Source organism: Parasteatoda tepidariorum, chromosome 6 (assembly GCF_043381705.1).
Source record: "Parasteatoda tepidariorum isolate YZ-2023 chromosome 6, CAS_Ptep_4.0, whole genome shotgun sequence".
Classification (NCBI taxonomy): Eukaryota; Metazoa; Arthropoda; class Arachnida; order Araneae; family Theridiidae; genus Parasteatoda; species Parasteatoda tepidariorum.
The window spans coordinates 21,037,245-21,051,784 of NC_092209.1; the positions used below are offsets into that span (position 1 = coordinate 21,037,245).

The window sequence follows — 14,540 nt, forward strand, 5'->3', positions numbered from 1 at the left end:
AGGAAAACCTTTGTGTTTCCGGATGGTACCTTTCATAAAGTTTGAAAACCTTCATTGAAGGCCGGGATAGCCTGGTTGGTAGGGGGTTGGGCTCATGTTCAAGACGTCATGAGATTGATCCCCGCTGACTGTAGACTAACAATGCAGAAGCAGTGTGCAAAATGGTGTCTGATGTATGATAAATCTGTCGGGTTCACAAAGTTTTCCAAGTTATCCTGACAAATCAGTACCTCTGAGGCTGCTGGATTGATCATGATCTATTTCAGGTTAAAATAACGATTTGCGGATCGATGGAAGTTGTGTGAATGTGTCCTCCCTGTAAGACAGCTGTGTGTGGCAGAATTCTTGGCCATTTATGGCGCGACTGGAAAAAACAAGAAGAAGCGTACCCTTCTGCCATAAGATAGGCTTATTAGTATTGACCAGTGGCATAAGACAACATTCATTGAATCTGCAGTTAAAAGACTAATAAAAACCTCTATTATAGTTACTCCCTATGTAAAGGTTCCTTTTATATGAGTCTAACCAGCAGATTTTGTAAAGGTTATACAAAAACTACAGGTTCATCAGTTAGTTCAAAACACTACAGTTTTTTTAAGGTTTTCTTAAAGGTTTTGCGCAAATTTTTTACTTGGGAATCACGAGTTGAGGTGTCAGTTATGTTGCTCTTAGTTAGTTCTGTGGTTCATTTTGTGATTGCCAGAGAGTACTTTCATTTGTTTCCTAAACTGTTATAATATGTCCTTAAAATAATTACTGTACTCTTTTTTTTATTTTGAAAATTTAATTAAAAATATTTTATTGGATTCAAGTATTTTACCTGTCCCATTTTGAAAGGTTTGGAACATCCGCTGCAAAAATCGTGTTGGCATTGGAGGCATCGGAAATGCATGCAACCACCCTTCGCTAAAGCATACCGAAAATGACATCTTGGACAACCTGAAAATTTCAAATGTATCGTTAACATGTATAAGCTTTTACACATAAATGGCATTAAATAGAGATACAGCAAAGGTTGCAGAAAAATATTGAAGCATTTTTATACTACTCTGTTTTAACAATACACGATTTTACCGATTTAAACATAGGAGTACCTAGCCTCCATACGGTTTTTTGTAGGTAGTCTGATCCGACCACTATGAAGGTAATCCAATTAGTGAAAGAATCATTTAATATAAAATCTATTGAAAATTTGAAAGTGGTAGCAAATATATGTCTAAATTTTTTTAAAAAATTTATGAATAGAATTGGTTTGTTTTATTTACTTGTCAACCACTACACTATTTCTCTCAAGTACTTTTAAAATAGAATTTGGGTTCATGCGCACAAGTTTTTCGCTTTTTAAATAGTCTGCGTAGACTACTAATAAGAAACCGAGTGGAGGTTTTCTGATGTAGGTGGTGATGACCTAGGTCGAAGGGCTATCTGCTCCTTCATCTAAATCGAATTTTATGAAATGAGGAAAGGAGGGGGGGAGTGAGAGGCATACGTAGCTTAAATTTGCGACATAATAATAATAAACTTGATGAGATACTTAAAAAGCATTAAATTGATTAGCAATAAATGCAGGGCTTCCAACTTCTTGCACATTCTAGGTAAATTTCTTCTAGGGGTAGAAAAGTTAACGTTTTAACGTACGATTTTCTGTTGAGCAAGAAGCATACCCTCCAACTTATGAGGATTTTGAAAATAATTCTTTCTAGTGGTAGCGAACCAAAGTAGAAATTTTTAAAGCAAATGGATCTCTCATAAAACTTTTATCAGAACTTAAGAATCTAGCCATATGGCCTGCACTTTTATAAGTAATAGTGGACAAGTTACGCTAAAATTAATTTTTTTTAAATATTAAGACATTAATTTTGCTACCGTCTGAAAAGAAGATTTCTGAAACTACGGAAATTCCGTAGCAGTTGGAGGGTATGAAGAAGCATTAGAAGATGAATGACTCAAATGTTTTGATAAAAAGCCACTTTTTATGTATGTTTTGTCATAAAGCTTTATCCATTCTGGCGAAGTCCACCAAAAGTCTGAAAGTATTAAATTTCTGTTGTCTACCTTCCTATATAGTGCAGGGCTGCTAACTTCCAATGATTTTTGTAAAAATTTATTCCAGTGGTAACTAAGTTAATACTTTAATGTACTATTTTTTTATTCATTTAAGCTTATTTTTCACATCACTACACATAAATTATAAAAAATATCATATGCAACGTCACTTTGTTACAGCTCTTTTGGGCAGAAGCTCTTAAAATGTTGATAAAATGACCAAAAATTCTGTAAGCTTTGGTTTTGAAATGTCTACCACTCTATAAATTTTACAAAAAACATAGTAATCGATCTTCTCATTAGTAATCGGTCTTCTCATTAGTAATCGGTCTCTCGTCAATTTAGATTCGATATTCAAATGTTAGATTTACTATATTAATTTATGTCAACCTATGTATATATATTTCAAATTATGTTTATATTTATATTTATATGTGTAAATTTAGTTTCGATATTCAAATGTTTATTTACCCAAGCAAAGTGCTTGTAATTTTGTATTAGCAACCACATCGACTGCTAAATTCAAAATGTTATCACTTTAAACTTATGTAAATTTCTAGATGTATGGGATAGGGGCCGCTGCGCGGCCCAGGTGCCCAATTTTTTAAAAATAAAGTAAGTAAGTAATCGGTCTCTCATCGGTCTGTTCGTAGAGTTTTGATATTTATTTAGAGAAAAAATAAAAACATGTTTATATTGAGAGCGAAGTTATTTCAAAGCAATTTATCGTATAATTTTCGTACGGTATTTGTATAATAATTGTAGTTTTCCTTTATATTTATAGTAGAATAGTATTAAAACAAGTTTCATAGAGTGAGTAATATGTTTTATAGTGATGAATATGTAATATGTGAGTAATATGTAAATATGAGTAATATGCAGGGACCGATCAAGACAAATTCAGGCCCAAGGAGCAAAAAAGTTACGGGACCCCTAACAAAATATTTTGAAATTAAGTTTCTGAAGAGTAGTCCTAACTATAAAAAGAATCTATTGAACTGCATGATTCAAGAGAAACATTCTAAAAAATTTTGAAAGCAGGCAATTGAGGATTATTTTTCTAAAATAAAGTTTAAACAAGTAATTATTAAAGCAAAATATAAAACAACACAACACTGTTGTATGAAAATAAAAATAGTTTTGCGACCACAAACAATTGAAATCAGTGATTTTTGCTAAGTCACTGATTAGCTTAATAATTTTAAAGATTGCAGCCTTCCATCTACAGCTTTACATATTTGTTAAGTTCTTGTTGACACTAATCATTTATAAGAAACTTTGCGAATATGCATTCTCGTTGCATTTGCTTAAAAATGCAAAAATTGTAAAAATTGCATCAATTAAAATTCAGCTGTACTTTCGAAATTAATTAGTGCAATGTTTGCACGAGTTTGGGTTATCACAATATAAAGAAAATTTGAAATAAAAAATGCCTTTTTTGAGATTAACTATTTCCTTCAGTATTTTTTTAAAATGTAATATTGTGGACTTAATGTAATTTTTGAGGCCCCGAGAAAGTGTAGGCCCTAGACCCGTGCCTATTGGGCCTAGGCGCTTAATCAGGCCCTGGTAATATGTTTTGATACTTACTTATGCCATCTTCTGTAAGGAGCTTTGCTAAGCCTAATGCTTGAGCCTCAAGATCTTCAGAACCTTTCAGAGCAGCAAATGCTTCACAAGATATTCCCTGATGTTCCTTCTCCCACTACAAATATTAGATAAGACACTGTTTAAATGAACTTCTATAATTAATAACATAGATTTCAACAATGAAGTTCCAGCATCCTTCAATATTATCCTCTTCGAGACGGGCGAGTCATATAAAGCTACTAATTCATACCTGCCAACTTTTAATCCCTTACATTATCATTTTTCCCAGTGGTATTGAAATGGAATTAAAATTTCAACTTTAATCAAAAAAATAAGTTGTATTTGAGAAAACTTAAGTTGACAACCATGATAGTAACGTATAGTAATATATGTGTTTAATTTTTGTAAGAATAGTGGTGATCAATATCATTTAAAAATTAAGATTACAAAAGAAAAAATNTGTTTAAATGAACTTCTATATTTAATAACTACAAATATGAAATAAAACATTGTTTAAATGAACTTCTATATTTAATAACTACAAATATGAAATAAAACATTGTTTAAATGAACTTCTGTATTTAATAACATAGTTTTCAGCATTGAAGTTCCAGCATCCCACAATATTATCCTCTTCGAGACGGGTGAGTCATATAAAGCTACTAATTATTCCGTTTTTTCCGAGAAGATTTAATTTTCATATTTAAAGTGGTAGCGAAACTTATGTTATTCCATTGAACTTTTTCAATTACAATAATTATAACTGAGTTTAACCACCATTACAAGTAAATATTTATATGATTAAGATTGTTTGTCGGTAATTGTTTTACTACCACTTAGAAAGTCCGTTCTCAGAAAAAGGAACAGTTGGTAGGTATGTATATGCATTGGGGCCTCCCTGGCCGAGCGGTATCACCCCCCAATTGCTGTGCAAAGCGTGGGGGTAGCGGGTTCGATTCCCACTGTAACCATGGATGTATTCTTTGTGATGTCCTTCTTTGAATTGCTCAATCTGTCCTTCTACTTGTCAAAGGCTTACAAGCCTGCAAATGTATGTAATTTCACTAAAACAATATATGCACTCCCAGGATTACGGCAAACAAGGTAAAAAAAGAAAAATCTGGTTGCCAAACTATTTCGTCAAGAGCTTATTTGAGGGCGGGGTATTTATAATTTGATTTATTAATTCACCTCCATTCAAATTAATGTTATATAATTACTAAACTAAACTAAACTCAGTGGCACGACAGCCATCGAGAGCCAGGGCCTACTGTGCCCGGCGGAACCCTCAGTGTTTAGTTCCCATGCATGCTGTTATATAATTACACTTTGATAATATTTTTGTCAGTTTTGACTTTCGTTAAAGATAAGTCTATCAAATTAGTCGCGCCTAACGTTTAAGCTATTGCTTGTATTTTTTTTGCTTCCTGATCCTGATTCTGTACGAATGCAATAATGACTCGCCCGTCCCTAAGAGAATTAGAACGTTTTGTAGAATAATTGTATTACCGGTCGTCTGCAAGAGGCACATGTTACAGCATTGCAGTCTGGACACACAAGCATTCTTAAATTGGGCATTGCTAGAAATCCAGACGAACACTGAAATAAAATAAAAAAACTTAATATTTATATTATTATATAAAAAATATAATTATATTATTATATTATTATATAAAAAAATAATTATATTATTATATGAAAAAAATAATTATATTATTATATAAAAAAAGTAATTATATTATTATATAAAAAAATAATTATATTATTACATAAAAGAAATAATTATATTATTTTATCAAAAAAATAATTTATTAAATTAATATATAGATATTTTTTTGTTTTGCCATAAGACATTTGTATTTAATTTAATGCTTTATCCTGTACACGGCATCATGACAGAGATTACACAAGGAACATTTTTTTCTTCTTTTGCGTGAGAATTTTGTTCGGATCTCAGTCAAAAATTCAGCTTAAACTAAAGCAATATACTTGTAACAAAATTTGCAAATTTAAGGTGCTAAAGTGTGCATAAAAAACTTATGATGTTTAATAAATTGAATTTGAATGGTTTAAAAAGGAATGCCAGCAGTTTCCCCCCATCTCTTTGTTTGCTTTTTAAAAATAAAAATAAAATTTAGAGGAAAAATAATACGCCAAGCTCGCTGCCTTTCTGGGTGATTTGTTCTAACCGAATAATAATATTAAGATATAAAATTGTATTTTATTATTTTTGTAACAACAAAATTATCGTGACAAATCTAAGTTAATGTATTTAAAATCGAAGGTGATGTGTTTGAGGTTTTAATTGTAAAGAGAGAACTATAATGAATTTAAACAATTCAAACGAAGAAAAAAAAAAACGTATGAAATGCATGTAGTACATTTCCAAAGCAGTTCTAAAAATGAAATCTAAAAATTTTATAAATCCTAAGCTTATAGTGCTGCCATCTATGTTTTGAATTAGTTGTAATAACAACATAAGATAAGAAAACATTCGGACTCAAACATAAATAAGATTGAAAACTGTTGTATTTACATCCGATATATTGCACCAAATTTTCAAGATAAGTTAAAGTGTTTACATTTAAGTAACTTAAACGTTAAGGCCATATTATTAGATTCGAAATTAGAGAAGTACTTTTCTAAAAATATATTTAATGAAAATTTTTATCTCGAGAATTATTTAAAATCTTTTCTCCGCTTCTTTCTCTTTTTTTCTAATCTGCAAAACAATTAGAAATACCTAAAATCACGAAAAAATTCATGATTTTAGGTTATTTATGATTAATGAATTTTTTAGAAAAATTTATTTGGTAGTATATATACGATTCGAGGAATTCTACTTGCCTTTGAACACCACCTGAATGAAGGGTCTCTCATTAAAACTCTATCTCTTAATTTTCTTTGGAATAACTCGTGGATTTCCTCATCCACTAATTTCTTTAACTGAAATAAGAAACAAGTTAAATACACAGGTTGAACTCAGAATTCGAATAAGAACAATAATTGAAACAAAAAGAAGGAAAAAAAAGAATAACTTTCGTTTCAGTAATCAAATTCTAATGCCAATCTTGACCCTTTTGCACTCGAAGGTGCCTCCATAGATTACTTCCCTCCCCAAAAAAATGTTAAAATTTTAATTAGTTTAATTTTATGTCAATTTACGCAATATTTATAGATACAAGATTAGAAAGCACTCTTTTTTGTGGATATAACCGTGTGAGCTGATAAAAAGGTTATATCTTTTTTCCTTNTTTTTTTTTTTTTTTTTTTTTTTTTTTTTTTTTTTTTTTTTTTTTTTTAAGATACATAAAAAAAAAATTTGAAATATTTTTTAAAAATAATTTTATTTTTATCATTTTTCTTCTGCTATTTTAATTAATCTTTATTATTTTCCGTGCTTTCTCAATTTATAATTATTCTGATATTAGATTTCGATGCATACGTCACCGTGACTGACCGAAATCAAGAGAATGTCGACTTTCACCGAAATATTTGCTGTGAATGTCCGAAATATTTGTTATATCCGACTTGATATTAATTTATTTGTTAATATTATATTTATTCGATAGCTTGTTATATGCTAAGGATAGATTAGGAAAAATATTAATGTAAGGAGTACCGGTTAAATGTATATTGTGCAATGGCACTTAACTAGACTCTATATATATTGGATATTTACCAAAGCGACTGTGTGATTGTCAACATTCATCGGAAGTCAACATCCACTTATTTCAGTTATTCACAGTAACACATATATTTCAGTTTGAGGATTATTTTGCGTTATTATTTATTATCATTCCATGACAAATTTATTAAAAAGAGAAGTTTCATGATGCAACTTTTGCTACTGCATAAATTATTTTAACGTACTAATATTTCAATCAATGACTAGCGCTAATGACCTTTAATGCTTCTATTGATAAAAAATAATATAACGCCGCATAAGGAACTAGTTTCAGTACTTACCATAATATCTAAGTGATTAAAATAATCTTGAGCGATGTCTTCGTCTGTTAAGTCAGGTTCATTGCAGAAAGGGCACAAAAGTTCCATAATATTTCTGTCCCTTATCTGGACAGTGAAGTAAGCTCGAATGCATTCACGACACGCCATATGAGAGCAATGAATCATAGAGATGATCTACAAAAAAATTAATATGCAAATTACTAATACAATGAAACGTTTAAATATATTTAAAACACTGGCCAGCTTGAAGATTAATAATTCTATTTTTCTCTTTACAATATTTTTTTCAAAACGTTTGACATTCAACATTTAAATTTATTTAATTGCAGTAAAAATTCAGTAATTTATGTGAATGATTCTAAGCGAAATTAATTTTGAAAAGATAGGTTGGATTACTATAGACTATCGGAACTTGAAATATGTTTAATGTAACATTAACTTAAAACCATCAAACTTCAAGGACTAATATGACTGATAGAGCGATGTGGTCAAGAGTTCAACTTCCTTCCATTTCAATCATGAAGAGAATTACTCTTTTTTATTGTCAAGTATCTTAAAAGATTGTTAAAAATTGTAATAAGAACAGACATCTTAGAAATGTAGTCAAAAATTTAAGTAAAAACAGGCACTTTGACTAGTCATTAAAGATTTAAAATACCATACCTGCCAACTTTTAATCCTTTCCATTATAATTTTTCCCAGTGGTATTAAAATGGAATTAAAACTTCAATTTTAAGCAAACAAATACGTTGTATTTGAGAAAACTCAAGTTTGCAACCATGATAGTAACGCATATTTATTTATAAGTTTAATTTTTGTAAGAATAGTGGTGATCAAAATAATTTAAAAAATAAATTTATAAAAGAAAAAATAGTATATATTTACTACCACTTCAAATATAAAAACAAAATCTTCAGAAAAATCCGGAAAAGTTGGCAGGTATGAAATACTCAATTTTATATTCGTAGTGATTTTAAACCTTTTTTTTTCAAAAGTGTATTAGCTTCTTCTTCAATCTCATCAGTTTTGTATAATATGCGCCATGGTTTTATAATCAAACTAGAGACCTTTTTAAGTTTTCTTACTTTATTATTAAATTTTACTAAAAGCAATTAACAACGAAACTATATAAAATTTAATTAAAAAAAGCATAATATACCTTAAAAACAAGCAAACACACACAATTAAGATTCGTAAGTGGACAATTAAGCATGTGATCTAAACATCAAATACTGTTGAAAAGAAATACTTGATTTTAAAAGAAATTAAAAAGAAAATGAAAGAAATTGAAAAGAAATACCTGTGACACTGGAAAATATCCCGTACAAAGCAAGCATTCTTGTTGAAGAAAACTGATGGCCAGTTCTAATGTGGAACATTCATTTGCTGCTTGAATTGCCTCCTCTTCTTCGAAATTCATCTCCATCAATTGGACGACAATTTCCGCCTTTCTGTAAGTTCTGCATTTCCGGTCGGCAACCATTTTTCTGACTTTCCTCTAAAATGCGACATTGAAAATATTTTAGATGTTTTAAAAACATTTCATTTTTAAAAATAAAAGCAACTGCAACTCTAACTTTTATTTTTTTAACATTATTGTTTGTTTTAGATTTTGGTTAGATAGATCGTATCTTTACCCTGATTTATCCCTCTCGGTCACAGTGGTTTTGCTTGTTCTGTTTTTGTCTTCATTTTTCTCTTTTTCACTGGCAACTTTACATTCTATATTACAAATCACTTTTTTTAAAATTCTCATTCACGTCTTACAAGTCTTAAAAAAGAGGACCTGGTTTTCAGTATTTGAAACATGTCGACTTGTTATTTCGAATTAATATATTTTTGAAGCGAAGGAAGTCTTTAATCAAGTAATACCCTCGTATTTTAATTATTAATTGAAATTTATAACTTTCTATACAACTCAACGGGTTGCATAAAACAATTGCTTTTGCTTTAAACTAACTTTAACAATTATAAGTATAATGGTAAGCACTGTACGGTGTTAAGGGAAAATTTTCAAAAAATTCTTATCTGTTGCTAAGCAACTGAAGCTAGATAACACTATTTGATTCCCTCCCCTCGATACCACATGTGCAAATATGGTTGCTAATTAACAGACTAATCTGTGAAAAAAATTCCTCAAAGCAACGGAGAGTGTTTCCTCGTAGCTTAAATTTGAAATGATTTAGGACTTTAGACATTATTACAAATCTTACCTCGACTTCTAACTGTTGCTTCAAGGTTCTTTTTGTCACAGGCTTAGCTGGTTCAGTTCTTGGTCTTGGCTGAACCCATGGTTTATCTGTAGTTGATTCCTTCGTTCTCTCCAATGCAATGGCTGCTTTCCTCGAATTGAAAGACATCCTTCTGAAAGGGCTTTGGGGACGAATTACAGGTCCCGCAGTAGCACCATTTTCTATCAATCCTTCAAACCTGCTTCTCAAGAAATCTATGCTACTTCTTCTGTTCCCAGTGGGGGATAAATCTGCTGAGGAGGAGTTATCTTCTTGATCTGATGTATCAGAGACTTCTTGTCCTTCATTCGAAGAACTCTCACTTGAAGAACTATGTTTAATTTTTGAGAATTGGAGTTTTGAAGGATCCTCAGTAGAGAATTTGACGTCTGTGGAGCTAAATGATACTTTATTTGGATTCGGACCCTCCGTACTTGGTGTCTTTTTAAGGATTCCATGCTTCTTCTTTGGTTCTTCTTGCTGTTTGATACCTACATCATTTTGATTTTTTGGAGGCGAAAAACTCGATGAAGATTCACCTTCTGTACCAACTTTTGATGTTGAAGGAGTTGGAGACATAATTCTGTCTTCGGAAATGTTTTTCTCAGTTTGCGCAGTATCTAGAATGGGTTCTGAATGCTGATCATTTGTTTGATCAATTATTAAATTTGGGGAAACTGCTTTATTTTCTGGAATGTTTTGATTACTAGAATTTTCGGTGTTTTGCTGAAATTCAGTTGTACGGGATGTTTGTTTTGAAATTTTAGAATCTGGAACTGCTGGAATTTTTTCACGAGAATTTCTAATGTCTTTTATTTTACCCGAAGATTCGCTAAGACTTTCTATTTTGGAATCTACTGTTTCAGTTTTGTTAGAAAATTGATTGGTAGATTTGGCATCCCCAGTTAAAGATTTTGTTGACGATTCTGCTTCAAAGTTTTGCTGAGAAGTTGAATTGATTATCTTTTCATCTACCTGATTAATAGAAGAGTCTCTGATTGAGGCTATATCCTCAACTTGATTTTTCAAAACGTTTACATCATTGACAACCGTTTCTTTTATATGTTCGTGACTCTGATCTTCGGTTATTTTTATGTTTAATACTGAATTTTTTTCGATTTCCATACTGGATGTAGAAGGAGGATTTGTCAAACCATTCATATTTTCATCATGGGTGTGTATATTTAGAGATAAATGTTCTCGCTCATTAGTATTTAAATTGTTTATAACATCATCTGGCAATTTCTCCATTCCTAAATTATGTACTTCTTGATTGGTAGATTTTTCACTTTTGTTTTCATTTGATCTTGTATCAGTAGTTTGATCACTAATATTCGCTTTTTGATCAGCGGCTGATGATGCAGCGTTTTCATCAGCTTTACAGTGTCCTTTTGGCATTTCTAAATCAGTTTCTCTATTTTCAAGTACAACTGAAAATTCTTCATTTTCTTTTGAGTCTGTTAATTCAGTTTCTTCTTCAGCGTTTTCACAGTTTTTATGTTCTGGGTGTACTAACATACTACTGGAAGATTCTGTAACTTTTTCAAACAATAATTTTTGTTGGTTCACCAATTTATCTTGACCATTTGGTGTGTCATCTAATTTTTCTACTTTAGTAGTAACAGTTTCGGAAACTATTTCAGGAAGTTTCTTTTGTGGTTTAGTTTTTTCTTTATCTGAAGTTATCAACTTCTTATTTGATTCAAAATATTTGGATTCTTCGTTAGTAACAGAATCTTTAATTTCGCTGTCATGATCGACTATATCAACTTCAGTTTCAGCTTTTTCTGCTGGTTGGAATTTCTTTTTCTGAAAAATTTTAACTGTTGCCATTTCTTCAACTACTTCGTTCGAATCTATGTAATTTAAACCTTCTATTTCCTTATTAATATCAGCTTTGCCAGCTGTTTCTTGACTGAAGGCTTTTGAAACAATTTTATTAACGACTGAAGCATTTGTCATTTTCACATGACCACCTGTTTGGAAGTTGTTTGAAGCAGATACTGAAGTGTCCTCAATTTTTCCAGATTTACCTGAATCATTTGATTCGAATGGACATTCATTACTTTCGACTGATAAATTAAAGGCAACATTCTCGTCTGGAACAACGAGATTAGTTTTTTCTTTACTATCCACAGAAACATTATTCTTTTCAAACGTAACTAAAGAATTTTGATCAATTTCTTTTCCCTTTTTGGCTATAGAGGTTAAATTTTCCATTGAATCCACCGAATCATTAATACTTTTAACTTTATTTAAGTTTGTATTTTTTATTGTAGTAACTTTTTTCGGCATAGATAAATTTAAAATCTCATTCTCATTTTGCTGGGTTAAAGTCTTTTCTTTTACAGAACTACTCGTTTTGTTATTAGTTGGATTAGTTTCTTTCATATTGGGATTAATTGGTGAAATAATATTGCTTTTTGTTTCATTTGCTGTAGTTTTTTCATTCTTGGTTGCAGTTTTAGGGATAGGTAAAGGTTCATCATAGTTTTGAACAGCTAGGTTCATTGCTACGTTCTCAGAGTTTTGCTTTTCAGAAGAAGATATTTCGCTTAAACTGTTTCCTTTTCTTGCGCTCTCAGGATTTTCAATTTTTTGCGTAATTTGAATATGACTTGGGCTATCTTTGATTAGTTTATCTTCGTACACAGGTTTTTCTTCAGTTGATATTGAAGTGACTGCATTAATTGATGGCAATTGTGTGTCGTGTGAAGTGATTGTGTTCGTTGATGGTATCTGTGTTTCTATGGAACTGACAGCATTTGTTGACGGTATTTGTGTTTCTTTTAAAGTAATTGCATCAGTTGATTGTGTTTTTTTAATAGGTAAATCTTTTTCAATGCTCTTATTTGACTGATGTGAGTTTTGTTTGACTTCTAAAGCAACCTTCCTTTCTTTGTTATGTTTTTCAGAACTATGTTCTTTTTCTTTCGCAAATGATGTTACGATAACATTTTCATTTTTTGTATGTGGATCATCATAAATGGGCATACTGTCATTTATTTTACTATCGGAATGATTTGTTTTTGTATTTGAGTTTTCAGTTACTATATTTAAACTCGTTTCACTAGTTCTTGACTGTATTTCCTTTATTTCTAATGGCTTTTGTTTCTGTTGTTTGGCTTCTGACTGGGTTAAGTCTTTATAAATGTTTTCTTGAATTTCTGGTTTAAATTCAGCTTTTGACACGTTCTTTTTACCATTTTTCAGAACGGTGTTAATTTGTTCATCGACTTCTAAACTAATTGCCTCGGTGGAATTTATAGTAGGTGTTGTTTCTGGAATTTTATTTTCTTCTTTCACATCTCGTGGAATTTGACTATTTACAATTATAGTTCTACGCTCTGGAGCTGCGCAGGGCAATTTCTTTTCAGACTTGAGTGGTCCACTTACTGTATCGCGAATTGCTGATATGGTGTTCTTTATTATATTTAGTGGTGCGTATGTTTTTGCCTGTTCGATTTGTTCACCACTGGATTGATTTTCATCGTCCGTAACTGTTTTTGAAGTTGTTTTACTACCATCTTTTCTCAATGCAGCAAGTTTACTTAATAAGCCGCTGCGCCTTTTTTCTTTTTGTTCATCTGGTACTGGGAAAACTTCTTCTTCCGAAGGCAAAGACGGTACTCTTTCTAAAGTGCTTGTGCCAAACGCATCGGCGTAATCACTTTTATCACTTTCTGGCGTTATGATATCATTAGCCAAATCCTCTCGGCAAGTCTGGAGATCATCCAAATCACCTTGTTCATGTTCTTCATCTTCTTCAGCATCATCTTCCCACTCCACATCTTCATCCTCAGACCAAATGTCGTCGCTAAGAGCTTCGTATTCTTGGTTTCTTTGTTTCATATATAGGTCTTCCTCGCTTTGGAAAGGACTCTTGCCCATAGGTATGAGTGCTCCGTCTTGATTTTCAGCTCCTTCCCCTGCTCCCCATATACGCATTAAGAAGGGTTTCGAAGAGGACTTTGTGAGCTTAGAGTAGGCTAAACCTACGTCACCTTGCGCTGCTGTAAGTGCTTCGATGATTGCTTTGGAGCTGAATTTTCCTCGAGCTTTTAGTTCAAAAAACTAAAAAGGAAAAAAAAAAAACACTATGAATATGAATCGAAAAAGAGTCAACTGTATTTAAACGAACAAGTTTTAGCTTTATTTAAGAAATTTTTTAAAATTTTGCTATTATTTATAAGTTGTGTCCAAATGAAATTATGAGAACAAAGTTACCATTAAGACAGAAAAAAAAACAGAAGTTCATTGCAGATTGCGAATAACTCGAGAGAATTTAGAGTTAATTAAAAGTTTTACCAAAAACGGATGCTATCAGCATACAACACTGCGCTTTAGTAAAATTTTCAGTTGTATTTATGTTGACATTACTTATCGTCGGATGGGAGCTGTTCATGAAGGATACACAGCTGTGTTGTAAGAGTTTGCATGACAGGTGGCAGTCAATATTGGATCTATCAAGACCGGGGCTACCAAATGCAATGAATTGCTGATTTTAACCCTTTAACTTGTGCGCTCGAGTTAATTCGAGCCCTCTGAACAGGGCAAACTTTGCACACTCTAGAGATAATTCGAGCGGTGTTGTAATTTATGCTGCTATATGAAAGCTGAGGAAAAAAAATCGTTTTATTGATATTTGTCATTTACTTAGGATTGTAAGCTATAACACTTATTTATTCAAGAATAAAATATAGC

At 31.4% G+C, this 14,540-nt stretch overlaps 1 protein-coding gene across 1 annotated transcript in view; it reads right to left on the minus strand.

The window, feature by feature from the left end:
- Positions 1-14,540, minus strand: part of LOC107437665 (E3 ubiquitin-protein ligase lubel) — an 89,845-nt gene that overhangs the window by 23,715 nt on the left and 51,590 nt on the right. The window contains exons 14-20 of the mRNA XM_043048576.2: positions 9,819-13,910; positions 8,906-9,103; positions 7,606-7,779; positions 6,484-6,582; positions 5,146-5,235; positions 3,637-3,751; positions 821-939 (exon numbers count right to left, since the gene is read on the minus strand). Coding sequence (XP_042904510.1) covers positions 821-939; positions 3,637-3,751; positions 5,146-5,235; positions 6,484-6,582; positions 7,606-7,779; positions 8,906-9,103; positions 9,819-13,910 — 4,887 coding nt within the window. The remainder of the gene's footprint in view (positions 1-820; positions 940-3,636; positions 3,752-5,145; positions 5,236-6,483; positions 6,583-7,605; positions 7,780-8,905; positions 9,104-9,818; positions 13,911-14,540) is intronic.